At 44.5% G+C, this 15,000-nt stretch overlaps 1 protein-coding gene across 11 annotated transcripts in view; it reads right to left on the bottom strand.

The window, feature by feature from the left end:
* The window catches only part of baz2ba (bromodomain adjacent to zinc finger domain, 2Ba), a 90,088-nt gene that overhangs the window by 26,154 nt on the left and 48,934 nt on the right, over window positions 1–15,000 (bottom strand). For all 11 annotated transcript variants that reach the window (XM_084052969.1, XM_084052966.1, XM_084052975.1 and 8 more), the window contains 8 exons: window positions 13,461–13,640; window positions 7,652–7,843; window positions 7,293–7,454; window positions 6,021–6,217; window positions 5,455–5,676; window positions 3,743–4,360; window positions 901–1,660; window positions 1–63 (listed from right to left, as the gene is read on the bottom strand). The exon at window positions 1–63 is cut by the window's left edge and continues 222 nt beyond it. In XM_084052969.1, coding sequence (XP_083909095.1) covers window positions 1–63; window positions 901–1,660; window positions 3,743–4,360; window positions 5,455–5,676; window positions 6,021–6,217; window positions 7,293–7,454; window positions 7,652–7,843; window positions 13,461–13,638 — 2,392 coding nt within the window. In that variant the 5' untranslated portion in view covers window positions 13,639–13,640. The remainder of the gene's footprint in view (window positions 64–900; window positions 1,661–3,742; window positions 4,361–5,454; window positions 5,677–6,020; window positions 6,218–7,292; window positions 7,455–7,651; window positions 7,844–13,460; window positions 13,641–15,000) is intronic.

The raw sequence follows: 15,000 nt of genomic DNA, 5'->3' as shown, positions 1-15,000 counted from the left end.
GCAGCAGCTTGAGATCCTTCCCTTTCCTCCCGGAGATGTCGCTGTCCGAGTTGCTGTCCGATTCTGACGAGGACACCAGGATGCAAGTGGTTAATGCAGCTACCATGGTACAGTGTGTAGGCTAACAAGGCTAACAAGGCATTCAGTTCGTAAAGAACTATACCGGTGTTCTAGCACGGTATCCCATAGCCTACAACTCATAGTATACTTCATATTAATGCCGACCATTTTCCAAACATAGTTGTTTTTATACAATACACTGGATACCATGAATTTCTGAATGATTTGAAAATAAACTTGAAATGCTTTAAACCTGATTTAAATATCGGTGACGTCTTACCAGTGTAGTGACATTTTGCTTTGACTCAATTATACAGCTAAGTTAGGTAGCGTTTTAATGACTATGCAGGAAATGCAAAGATTTAATCTAAATCTGTTAACCCATTAAGACCTGGAACTGTGTCATTTTTAGATTTGAGCTAAAAAAGCCTTATTTTACACTTTGGGCTATTCAAAAATAGCAGATATACAAGCTCATAGCACGGCACCGAGTGCCGCGCTACGAGCTTGTAGATCTGCTATTTTTGAAAAATCTTGAAAATGTGTGCAAATCTTTGAATATATATATTTTTAAAGCAAACATTTTTAACTCAAATCTTTGCTTCTGGGGGTCCCTGGAACAACATATTTTGATGGGGGTCCGCGGCCAAATACATATCATTTTGGGGGTCCTTGAGATGAAAAAGATTGAGCACCACTGATATAGAAACATACGTTTTTCAGAATACTGTTGAGATTCAAGTACGATATGTTGCAGTCAGAAGCTGTGCGTATTGATGGCGGTTCGTTATCAGTCATCTATTACATAAAAAGCCTCCTGAAACTAGAGGAGGTGCCAACCTGACAAGCTATCATCCGAGTCCTCCTCGTCTTCATCCTCCTCAAGGTCGTCATCCTCATCATCGTCCTCGTCCCCCGAGTCATCTGATTCCTTGTTGGCGGGGAGACCGGCTGTGGGAATGCAAATCCCAGGTATGCCAACCCCGGGGATACCGACGCCCGGGATGCCGACCCCGGGAATCCCAATCCCGGCCTCCCCTCCCCGAAATAAGTCCACCAGCGACTGAACCAGATGGTTCTGAGAGAAGCCTTTCCAGGCGGCCATGGGGTCCACTGGTCCCAGTCCTTGACCCTGGCCCAGCCCCATGCCTGGTGCCTGTGCCTTAACCTTGGGGGTCTTGTTCTTTCTGGATCCATGACCCGTGGCATGGGGTGAGGTAGTGGCGGGCCGCGCCAGAGGTCCTGCCTGGGCGGGCGATAGGGTCCGACTGCTGCTCCTGCTCAGGTTGACGGGCATGGACCCGGCGTCGGAGTCGCACGGAAGTGGCTTTCCCTGCGACGAGGAGTCCTTGCGAGGTTTGGTGATGAGGGCCAGTGGCGTGTCCTGAGTGGTGCTTTGGATGACTCCGTTGGGGTGGTGAGGCTCCGGGAGCCCCAGGAGGGCACTGGAGAGGAAGAGGTTGGAGTGACTGTTCGGGGGGAGAGGCGGGACGGGGGTCAGTGGCGCCGAAGACGCAGACGTCCTCCTGGGGGACTTGTTGGACGCCGACTGCTGCTTCTTCCGCTCAGCTGGGAGCGCCTGCCCATGGGAGAGTAGAGTCTGGGAATAGTGAGAGGGAGAGAGCAAGGGAGAGAATGGGGAAAGAAGGGGGGGGGGGGGGAATGAGAAAAGAAAAGAGACAAAGTGGAATTGCTCTAGCTGTCGATTTGCATCACTGTTGATTGTTTGAGCAGGTGACAAACTACAATGGCTAACAGTAGAACAGCTAGCCCTGCATACGCCTGATACTGAGAGACAAAAAGAACAGTACAAATACCACGTCGCATTGAAACCGGTAATGTTCAGGAAAACAGACAAGAATTTCACTGCAAAACTGTGATTACTCCACATTTGAGAAGATCTATCATCGTTATCTTCATGCATCTGGGTTTCTATAGCATGTTTGGCTTTTTACACTGTTGGCAGGTTTGGTTCAATCTGTGTTTAAGCAAAGGTAGGTTAGGCTTTGACATCCACGTTCAACTAGATGTGATATGAAGTGAAACAAATCAATTTCACAGACCATGAAATACAGTACAGAACCGAAACCACAGGGGGAATGTGGCTTTTCAGAACACTCTCTCTCTCTCTACTGGTGAAACAAAACAGGGACACAGACTTTCACTGAATATCTTAATTGTAGAATTATCATTTGTATTCAATTTTCAACAAATACTGCTGAAAGTATTTGAAGAAAGTTATGGCAATATTTTGCATAATTAAATTTTACCTGACAAGAAACCCAAATGTATTTAAACAAACGCAATGTCTGCTTGAGCAGGGTAATGAGGCTCAAAATATCAATGTTTACATTATGAGGCTGAACCTTGCTGTAGGAGAATTAAAATGGCTCTCTGCCTCCAGTGGAGCAGGTGTATTGTAATCGCCGGTGTCTGCCTGTCTGTTATTTGAGCGGTGGTGTGATGTGAAACTATTGTGATCAGGCTATGTGTTAGTCTGTGCATGTGTGACTGCGTGTGCGCGCGTGTGTGTGTGTGTGTGTGTGTGTGTGTGTGTGTGTGTGTGTGTGTGTGTGTGTGTGTGTGTGTGTGTGTGTGTGTGTGTGTGTGTGTGTGTGTGTGTGTGTGTGTGTATGCATACAGTATGATATATGTTACTCTATCCATTATAATTCAATACAAACTTGGCACATGAGTTGTTGGGGGTAAGGACAAGACCTCCGCTATTGATTTTCTTTTAAACCAGTCAAAGGTCAAGGTCACTTTGGCCAAAGGTTGAGTCCTATTCTTATACATAGGCTGAGTCCAAAATCACTCACTACTCACTATACAGACCACTATATAGTGAATTTGCCATTTTGTAATGCTGTCCAAATGTATTAGTGAGAATAATTATACCATATGTATGTAATAGACTCATCGTATTCCACAACCAATACCTACTATGTTGATCTAATCAAAAGTATTTTTTTCATTTTGTTAATTCACTCACTATATACACGGTAGCCGTCTACATAGAAACCCCACTGCAGTAGTGAATGAGTGAATGATTTTGGACACAGCACCACAACCAGTGGTTGTGATGTAGTATCTCTCTGAGTGCATTTCTAATTCCATAAATGGGTTGTCTGTCGGGGAGTATACAGTATGAAAATAATAAATATATATTTCGATCAAATGTAAAAATGACAAACACTGCATCAAGTGAAATAGTATCTCCTTTTTTCTTTTTTTTTTGAAAGACCAAGTTTTGACTGTTGACTATTGCAAAACGACAACAACCGCTATGTACGGTACCCTCCCCAGTTTTAGGAACCTCTATGGAATGGAGTTCTCTCTCACAGAAAATAGCAGCTTCTTGTAAATTGCAGTCACGATTTCATTTTTCCAAAGGACTATCCAGCTTTAACATTGCCATCTCCAAGAAGAACTCTGTAGCTGACACTGTAATTCTACCAATGTACTATTTTCTGTGTACTATTATATAATGTGAGTGTGGAAAGAGTAACTTGTCAGCACTGGCCCATTTGAGACCAAATCTTATACATTTGTACATGAAGCGACATGAAGTGATATATTTTATTTAAGACTACATACAGCAGAATCAAAAACTCTTATAAGCAATAAAATGATAGGCTAGGTTTATGCTACTGGTTATAGTTACCAAGGACAGCGGCCATACCTGCTGTTTGAGTCTGAACTCGTTGATTTGCGCAAGCGAGGCTTCCAGCAGCTTCTTCTTGCTGGCCTTGTTAGCATGCTGAGGCGGCTTCAGGGAAGGCTTCTGCGAGCTAGCTACAGGTGAGGTCAGAGCAAAGGGTTTTGGGGAGGTAGATAGCGCCGAGTGGGGCGGGGAGGGAACGGACAGAGGCTTGGGGGAGGAGCAGAGGGAAAGGGGCAGGTGCTGGGGGGATGAGGAGGCCAGCCGTTTGGGGGGTTTGGGAGAGGCAGCGCTGGACAGGGCCTTGGGGGACGTGGTGAGGGCGATGGGGGAGGCAGAGGGAGAAGACTCCCGGCGGGGGTGGGTAAGGAGGGCCAGGGGCTTGGAGCTGGCCGCCAGGCCCGTGGACTGGATGACGCTGAAGTGCTGCTGCAGTCCGTCGGCCCAGGGCCTGGAGCCAAGTAGGGCGAGCGGTGCCGTTTGGGAAAGGACAGGGGGGGAGGGAGAGTGGGGCAATGGCATCAGGGTTGGGGGATTGGAGGATAAGTAGTGGGGTTGGCTGTCTCTCTTGCCCCGGGGGTCTGTCCTGGGGACCCCAGGGTGCTGTCTGTCTGTTAGTCCAGAGGTTGGCATCACAGCCTGCAATCATGAAAGGGGTTTAAATGTTTCATTCAGGTTTCATTCAAATTGATTACATCATCATTAGGTCAGAATTATTTCCTGGTATTTTGATCGTCTGGGCCCAAGAGTTCAAAACTTTGAATCCCTCTCAGGGTGGATCAGACTCAGATTTTGGGGTGGTTCAAAACAATAAAACCGGATTGGGATCACTTTGACATCCAATCCGTGATCATAGAATTATCTGATCAAACATTATGTCAGCAGTCCCCACCCTATTCTGGATCAGGGCCCACTTGAAAATCATGTAAATGTTCATGGCCCACCCATCTGACCACTTAACACGGCAGCCATTCAGCAGGCGTGTTAAGTGGTCCGATGGGAGGGCCGTGTGCATTTTGGGAGCATGGTTATTTTCATGATCAATTGATTGTGTTCCGGCTTGGATCAATGGATCCCAGTATACTGGGTATACACAGTATACTTTAAGTTCCTACAGTATATTATTGGTATCACAATGAAAATAAAGTTTTTTCAAGGTTTTAAATGGATTTTTTTTTTACATTATTTGTTTTCTATGTTAATACTTTATTATAAATAATCATTAAAATTAGGGATGTCCGATTTTATCGGCCTCCCGATATTATCGGCCGATATTAGCATAAAAATTGATATCGGGAAAATATCGGTATCGTTTTTTGAAAAAAAAAATATATATATATATTTTTTTTTTCTTTTTTGCTTTATAAATAAGTTACAGGAGTTCTTACTGTATATGGTGTGTGTGATATGAAATTTGAGCTTACCCTAATCACAATAATCCCCGCATATATCGGTATCGGTTGATATCGGTATCGGTAATTAAGAGTTGGACAATATCGGTATATCGGTTATCGGTAAAAAAGCCAATATCGGACAACCCTAATTAAAATCTTAGTTTTTTTTTCAATTATTTGGGGTCCCACTTGCAATATTCTCACAGCCCACCAGTGGGCCCCGGCCCGCAGGTTGGGAATGCTGCATTATGTCAATAAGAAGAATATCTTTAATATTCAAATCTGATCCACTCAGATAGGGATTCATATTTTTGAACTCTTGGGCCCTGGGGCTTTTACCTTCAACTTTTTCTTTATCCGCTTCTCTTTCTCAGAGTCAGACACCTCACTCTGTTTGTCCTCATCGTCATCATCATCGAACTCGTCATCGTCGTCATCGTCGTCATCTTCCGCAAGGTCCTCCAGGTCACTGCTGAGGGAGCCGTCGCTCGAGCTGTCTGACGATGTGCCGGAGTCGCTGTTGCTCACTCCACAGGTGTCTGTCTGCTTCTTGCGAGGCTTCTGTGTTCCAGGACAAAGCAGAGAGTCAATATCTATTTATATATTATTTATTAGCTGCAACCACGCTGCTAATCAACGCTAGGCTGTCACTACTCTGTCAGTCAGTGGGCCTGTCATTCGAAGATTTTCACATGTGAAGTGAGAGCTGGCCGCAACCTTTTACAACTAATTACGCGTGTGTGTGTGTGTGTGTGTGTGTGTGTGTGTGTGTGTGTGTGTGTGTGTGTGTGTGTGTGTGTGCGTGCGTGCGCGTGTGCGTGCGCGTGTGCGTGTGCGTAAGGTATTACAAACAATACAATAAAAATGTACAGTATTTACAAAGTGCACTAAGACGTGGTACTAACCTTGTCTTTAGGTTTACGGGGCTGTAGCGCTAACATCTCTGCTGGGTTGATCTGAGGGCTGTTCCGGTGGCTGTTAGGAGGCTCTGGGTTGCTGGCTGGCTTCAGGGGCACCGGGATGGGGGCTGGACTTGCAGAATAGGTCCCTGCTTGTGTGGTGGGGGATGAGACCCCACTCCCATTCACCGCCCCATTCACCCCTAGAAACATAAAAGAGATTTACAGCGTCACCAATCAGCCCCATCTCCTCCAAGAACAGACTTAGTCACAAAGGCTAATGAAATATCTAGTGTTTCGGTACAGAATAGAATTATGCAAAAAGAAAATACAAAAAATATATTGATTTATCCATGTATCTCATCAAACATGCAGGCTGCACATGGCGCAGGCTCAACACGAGTGGTTGACATAATAAGAGATAAATTAAAAGATACTGTTAAATTAAACGAGCAAGGAAAAAAAGAGAGAGTAAACGAAGGAGAACGATGGAAGGCAAAGGAGAGAAAAACAGAGTGAGAGAAATAGAGAGAATGAGAGAGAGAGAGGTTGACAAAACCACTGAGGACTCTGAGTCATTAAAAGCTTCTCTACAGAAGAGATCTCATCACTGGACAAAGAAAATAGATTTAGGTGGAGGGAGAGGAGGAAATGAATGAAGTGAGAAGAGGAACAGCAGAGCAGGAAAGAAAGAGCACGCTCAATTGTGATGACAAAATAATATTCACACAACTCCCCCCCTATCCACCCCACGTTTCTTTCCTGCAACTCAGAACATGGCTGTGTGCAAGACGTTACACAAAACCAGGTTTATTTTGCCCCTTTATGCCCCAAAGCTTGCATGTAAATATGTTTACTTATTTGCTTTTATTCCGCTGGATATGAATTAAGTCAGTGATGACAAATTCTCTTTAACATTAGCATTCAAGTCGTGAGAGCAGAACAAATGACCCATTTCCTGTATGCATTTTATAACGTCATGGATCAATAAGCAATATGCAGTGGTGTTATGGCTACTATATGCAACATGTAAATGACATGCTTTTATTACAGAGAGAGTAAGAGAGAGGGAGAGAGAGAGAGAGAGAGAGAGAGAGAGAGAGAGAGAGAGAGAGAGAGAGAGAGAGAGAGAGAGAGAGAGAGAGAGAGAGAGAGAGAGATTAACATCAGCTTTTTAACATCAGCATTCTTTTTAACAGTGAGTTGTGAGAGTAGAACAAATAACTCATTTCCTGTATTAAGTGATACAACTGCAAGGATCAATAAGTGACATCTCACCTTTAGGGGGGGCACGGATATTCTTGCTGGGCGTCCTGCTCTGGACAGGGCTGGCGCTGTGGTTGTGATGGATATGGGGGGCGAAGAACGGAGGGAGGCCAAGGAAAGGAGGGAGAAAGGCAGCAGCTCCCCGTTGATGAGCTTCTGCAGCCCGCCACCACTCTGAGAAGAGAAGAGAAGAGAAGAGAAGAGAAGAGAAGAGAAGAGAAGAGAAGAGAAGAGAAGAGAAGAGAAGAGAAGAGAAGAGAAGAGAAGAGAAGAGAAGAGAAGAGAAGAGAAGAGAAGAGAAGAGACGTTTAGATAAGTGACCATTTCACCAGCGTATCAGTGCTTTTGGTTTCTCAGTGCTCCTGTCCTACCAGATAAGGCTCCTAGCTGGGGATGGGCAGCTAATGCAGCTGACATGCCCAGGGAGCCCAGGCCTCCAAACTCAGGCCTGCCTGCTCCAGTGGTGTAGATGGCTCCAAAGGCTGGGTGGTTGACCAGAGGGAAGGCACTTGACAACGTGGAGCCAATGAAGGGCTGCTCTCCTGCTGCCCCAAACAGACGGCCTGCGATTTACACAAAGGAGGAGGAATTGAAAACATCCTGCATGAAAGCAGTTTTGGTAAATCAGCTCATTGGGCAAATGATGCAAAGCAACAAGTTGCAACAGATCCTTCTGTAATGTGGGCAGAGCTGAAGGGATGGTTGTCTTTTCTTTTTTTTTGCATTTATACAGACAGTAGCTGATAGGACAGTAGAGAGACAGGCCAGTGAGTGCAGAGATGGGAAGTGAATCAGCAATGTTGTGATGGATATAAAGTCAAGGCACAGTTGTGTCCTGATTGTTTGTTTTTAACAGAATGTCTAACTAAAATGCAACTCCTGTAAAACAAATCTAGTCCACAAGATAACCCACATTATTCGTATTACATTATTTGAGAGCACGAAGCGTCTGAGATGCCAGACTGTCTTGATGATGCCATTAGGGAACAATGCTGAAGCTGTGTCTTTGACAACCAAAGTGTTTGTTTGTTTCGTTGCATAGAGGACACATTCACTCTGAAATTAAATCAGCAAGCTCTTGATACAGGGACTTACAGGGTGTGAAAGCTGGTTGTAATGGTTTGCATGTCTAAGTTGTGTAATTGTTGTTTGCTGTCTAAAATTGAAGAAGAAAAAAAATGCCTGCATATTGTTTTCAGTGCAACCTAAATGTGCATTCACACTGGACATGATAAAAATAATCGGTTCACTGTCTTTTTGTTTTGCCGAAAATCACTTGAGTCAACTTGAAAAATCACGTAATTTGCACCACTCTGGGCAGAAAAGCTAAATATTTCTTGATGTTGCGTTTTTATGTTGACTTGACGTTGAATCGCATTGCGCTAAACAACAGTGTTGCGTCCGGTGTGAAATGCAGCTAAAGAGTTTTTGCTCATTGAGTCCATTTTAACATAATTTCTTAGTCTTATTAAAGTTATGAACTTTATCATCTTTATCCTGTCCTCTGGGAATTGGGAAATGTTTTTTTTTTCTCCAATAACTCTCAAGGTGAAACTGATCTCAACATCACACTTTTAGCACAAAATGGCTCTCTTCATGGTACAGTAGTATAATACCCTTTGAATTTAGAAGAAGATCCAGTGTTACACTGAAATCTGTCGTTAGAGGGTATCAACTAGGATCAATATAATATGAAGAGCCATTCACTCATGCACACATATCTTTTTTAACAACCTAAAAACTAGTTAGGTTTCTTTTTAAGGAATACAGTGACATATTCGAAGGGGAACTGAACACAGAAGAAAAAGAGCAACAACGGCATGGCATTTTTCTTTGGAATCAACGGGTTGTTTTTTTCTCCTTTCCTCAAGATAACAGTGTTTACTATTTAAACACATACAGTAATAGCAGCAGCTTGTGTGAGGGCTATGACAGACTCTATTTCTTTGAAGCATTTGATCCCAGATAGAAAGCACACAGCAGTTTGGAACAATCCAAAATTAAAGTAGAATAATTTACCTATGTATATATTATTTTTCTGTGTCAGTATATGCATCCCTGTGACAGTGACAGGATGAGTCATTCATGGTGGGGAAAAGGTATTGTGTAGTATAAGCAGAATAAAAAAGTAAACCCTTTCTGTTCTTTGGGCATTCAATTTCAGCACAGAAGAATACTTCATCAACATCATCATCGCCTAGCGTTTTCCTGAGCACAATCATTTCTGGCAGGGGCGACTGCTACGTATTACCTTCTCCCAGAGTCAGATGCAATTTGGTCTGAGCATATTTCATGCAAATTCAATTTCTATTCCAGAGGAGGAGAGCGAGGCTGCTTGGTGCCCTGCACGAGTCAGGTAATACACATGCATAAAAAACTGATGACTGAAGAAAAGAAAGTGTTGTTCAGCGAGCATGTGAGAATGTCAAACTACTACAAGCTTGCACACGATACAAAAAACCCTAATGGAATACAGAGTATCTCAGCTAATGCAGTCCGAGATCTAATTATACAAAGAGAGGATCCTTTAATATCTCCTTATACAGGGTTGCCAGTCATGTTCCAGCCCCAAAATCGAATACTCTTATCGTAATTCTTATCTTAAAAGTCAGAGTCCGTTTCTGTGTAGAAATCAAAGGGTTTGGTGGCTATGTGTGGAGAGAAACAAAACTATGCAGTGGTATGATGCTTGAAAGTGTACGGCTTTGTGTTGGCTTCAAGGCCCCTCTCTGTCACAAGACAGCGAAATCTGCCTTATGAATGTCATTACAATATGCTGAATATGTAGTGTCTGCCTTGCCAAAGTCAGCCAGCGGATACGGAGATAAACGATGAAGAATGCCACCCCAAGAAAGGCCAGCAACAGCATCCTCTTCTGCCTGTGGTACCCACCCAACACACACACCCCACCCTACACACACACACACACACACACACACACACACACACACACACACACACACACACACACACACACACACACACACAAGCACACAAGCACACGCACACACAAGCACGCACGCACATAAAACGACTTTCCTCCCAGACAACACAAAGTGCCATCTGCAAACGCCTTTTCAATATTAATGTATGCTTCCAGTAGGCAAATAATTAAATGTGAAAACGCGAAGAGAGAGACAAGCTGCAAAGACATACCTAGGATTACCTGCTTCTCCCTCTCCCTCTGTTTCAATCCTCCCTTCACTCTGACAAACTGCACTGCCTGCTTTTTTCATGTTTGGATGCTGCCGAGGGGGGATTAATTTGTTGTTTGTAGCAGTCAATCAAATTTCCACAGACAGATTTAAGTTAATTGCTTCCATGAGTTGATCCCAGAAGGAGAGCGTGCACTACGAGCTCCGATCAGCTTTTATTCTCAAAGTCGTATCCTCATGGAGTGACAGGCAGCCGTTGCCGGTACTCCAACCCCGTTACCAGTCACCACCTCCAGCCTCCATCCCACACGCTGTCCTTGGCCATTTGAGTGTTCTTGTGATTTTCTTTTCTTCTTTTCCCAAGTGTTTTTCACATTGGCAAAATAACCCTGAATCAATGCCTCCTTATTCTCTGAAGATGCCGCATCTCTGCAAAGAGCTCACAATGGACTGATTAAATGTTACCTGCCTACGCAGCACACCTGACACAAGTCATGCTGTAACAAAGCTGACAATGTGCTTACTCTTTGGTTTGGTGATGCTGGGCATGATATGATACGATATGTGATAAGACTGGCGTCTGTGTGTTTGTTGCTGAGAGGCAGGCTGTTAGTTCTGATGCCTTGAGCATCAAGTGCACCTGGTGCTATTGTATGAAACACCTTTCTTACCTCCACAAGTACCGTGTGTGTGTGTGTGTGTGTGTGTGTGTGTGTGTGTGTGTGTGTGTGTGTGTGTGTGTGTGTGTGTGTGTGTGTGTGTGTGTGTGTGTGTGTGTGTGTGTGTGTGTGTGTGTGTGTGTGTGTGTGTGTGTGTGTGTGTGTGTGTGTGTGTGTGTGTGTGTGTGTGTGGGGGGGGGGGGGGTGGGGGTGTGTGTGTGTGTGGGTGTATATGTATGTATATATGTATATGTATATATATATTGTTGCTGTCAGGCAGAAACCTTGTACCTCCATGTTTGTTTGTTGTTTTGTAAATGAATGCCCTACTTTTACTGCGTACAAGAGTGTCACGCAAAAGTATCAAAAATAGCAGATGTACAAGCTCACAACGCAAGATAGAAAGTGGTTGCTGTGTGTTTTATAAATATTGTTGAATCAATGAAAAGTATTAACAAGAGCTTGTGCTAATTAACTACATTAATAACTACATTAATAACTACATTGGACCCATTGGAGCACAGGTTATATTTTATTATTTTATTTGATTTACTTTTTCCATTTCCTGAAAAGCAACCGTTTCTGCCAGACAGCAACAACATATAGTATCTGTGGAGGTAAGAAAGGTCTTCCATACAATAGCACCGTGTGCACTTGATCCTCAATGAGCACATCAGAACTTCACAACTAAAATGCTTGCCTCTCAGCATTCTATCTGACGCTTGGGCCAAAATTGCTTATCTAGAAAATGTGAGCACACGTAATGGCACCGAGGGATAAGAGGGATGTATAATGCATAAGGAGATGCTCCTAATGGCCGCTTCTTTACAGCAACACTGTGGAGAGGGGACACACAAACAAGGAGCTTCACGTGGGTTTTCTTTAATTTCTTCTCTCTCTCTCTCTCTCTCTCTCTCTCTCTCTCTCTCTCTCTCATACAAATATCATACAAAGGGGAAAACATCACAATCAGAGTCTGGTTTCCTTTTCGGAGTAATGTTTGTGTAGCATGTGTGTAAAAAAAAAAGAGAAGAAGATGAAAAAAAAACACTATACGCAAATTATTCACATACTTGAACAAGACAGATGTGAAACACACACACACACACACACACACACACACACACACACACACACACACACACACACACACACACACTCTTGCCTAATGGGTTTGACCAATGCACAGAGGGATGGGGGTTGGATGCTGGACGGCGCTGAGCAGACACTGAGTGGTTGACAAATGTTAAACCATGCAGGCAGCGCTGACACATAGACACAAGCCGCATGCGCGCAGTGCCGTGCACGCGTGCACACATACGCACACAGTGTCGTGCTGAGCCTGACTTTGAGGCAGCTGGAGCCACGGAGCTGGAGGTTGTCAGGAGACATGGCCAAGCATGTGTGTGTTTCTCACACAAAAGAGCCCCCTAATTGTTTGGGCTTCATTAATGCAGCAGCTTTTCAATTGCAACCCAAGCTGTCAGGAAAAAGCCGCGTATAGCGGGGAGAAAGGTGTGTGCACACACACATACACGCACGCACGCACACTCGCGTGCGCGCACACACACACACACACACACACACACACACACACACACACACACACACACACACACACACACACACACACACACACACGGACACACGGACACACACACACAAGCTGCAAAATAACTATATAATTAATACCGGGAGGAAAGTCAGCTATTTCCGATTAATGGATTTTTTTTTTTTTTTCATCCATAGCGGAGAAACGAGGAGAATTGTGAACACGGCCCAGAGATAAAGGTCAACACAAGCGGCGGTGTTGTTATAGTTACATGCAGCATGTAAAAGAGTCACACTGATATGTTTTCCTTCTGTGTTTGGATCTTATTACAGGTGAGGGAGAGAGGGAGCGAGAGAGAGGGAGGGAGGAAGGAAGGAAGGAGGGAAGGAAGGAAGGAAGGAAGGAAAGAAGGAAAGAAGGAAAGAAGGAAGGAAGGAAGGAAGGAAGGAAGGAAGGAAGGAAGGAAGGAAAGAAGGAAAGAAGGAAAGAAGGAAGGAACATCCAGACGGCTGAGTGGGTAGAGAGGACATCTGGGAATCAGAAGGTCCCTGGTTCGCACCCCAGACCCAGTCTATGTGTGGAAGTGTCCCTGAGCAAGACACTTAACCCCTAACTGCTCCCCGAGCGCTGCACTAATAGCGCTCACGTCACTTCTGCTGAACGTTAGGACGGATACATTCCGATGACAAATTTTATGTTTGGGAAAATATACAGTGAAACAAAAAACACCCTAAAGCAGTGGGGACCAAATGATTATTATTATTATTATTATTATTATTATTATGAGTGCAAACAGGGAGAACGTAACTCTTACCAGAGGTGCTGAGGGTGGATCCCAGTGGCGAGGGGCTGGGGGCCAGGCTGCTCTTGGAGTGGGGAGCAGGGGATGACGAAGAGGAGGAAGAGGACGAGGAGGCCGCGGGGGAGGAGGTGTGAGCAGCAGCAGCAGACAGGGTGGGCGCAGGGGAGGCCAGCCGCTCTCCAGACTCCATATCTGTCAAACACAATCCAATCAGCAGGGTTACAATAGCAAAGCACACCCACACACACACACACATGACCGTGCACACTCAGCGCACACACACAAATGCATGCCCTCACACTTACACACACAGCACATGCTGGCACGAATGAACACACGAACACACACGAACACACACACACACACACACACACACACACACACACACACACACACACACACACACACACACACACACACACACACACACACACACACACACACACACACACACACACACACACACACCATCTCCCGCCACTCTCTCTTTCACATCTCACTTCCCCTGAACAATATTTCTATTTAGCCCTGCTCACTGGCTCCCAGCTCTATTGATTCTATATGGGCTGGAAGGATAGGCAGGATGACATCTTTAAGGACTGCGCTGCCGGACAGACAGGGGAAACTGGGTTACACTTTGACACAAGCAATCCTGCTCACGTTTTAGTATGCAGTGTCTCCATTCCTATCCACTTGAGACCTATTTTACTTTTGGCTTGTAGATTGTGGGCTCATAGATCTGCTATGTTTGCTGTATTATATTAAATACATCTTTGGAAAGGTTTAGCCTACAATTACAAAATAGGGACACCAGGGTTAATGGAAGGTTACAGGAATTACCCTGCACAAAGCACTTTATATTCATATGCATGTGCATACATACAGTATATGCAGACACGCGCACACACGCACGCACGCACGCACGCACGCACGCACGCACACACACACACACACACACACACACACACACACACACACACACACACACACACACACACACACACACACACACACACACACACACACACACACACACACACCTAGAGCTCTGTTTATAACATTAATGACACAAGAGAACATCATTTACACTGAAGAGATATACTGAGGCCTTTTAGCAAAAGTCTCCTCGGTAACACAAGCTCAGCGCAGAGGTTTTTGGTTGACGGCAGTTTATCATCTCAACAATCCATGAGGCAAACCCAGCAACATCCGTCCTCCCGAGAACCATTTCTCCAATTAACATTTACCATCACTTTTCACCATTTGGCTCATCTAATAATCACCTCACTCCCAAGAACGCAGTACTCACACACTTGTCTCATGCACAGTAAATGTATACTAAGTGTTAATTTATCAACTCTGAGAGTGTACAAAATGTAACCAAATGGACTTGTACACTCTCAAGAGTTAAATAAACACTGAGAGTTTTTACTGTGTATCTGTCTGACACTAATCCAGGGCCTGAAAATCCCCTTCAAAAGCACAGTTTGCAGATTGTGTTTTACAGGCCGGCTTTGTTATTGTGTCATTACACATAAACAGCCTCTGCCTC

Source organism: Gymnoscopelus microlampas (genome assembly GCF_963454915.1).
Source record: "Gymnoscopelus microlampas genome assembly, chromosome: 1".
NCBI lineage: Eukaryota > Metazoa > Chordata > Actinopteri > Myctophiformes > Myctophidae > Gymnoscopelus > Gymnoscopelus microlampas.
The sequence above is the reverse complement of the archived record's forward strand: the minus strand, read 5'-3'. Positions and strand labels throughout refer to the sequence as shown.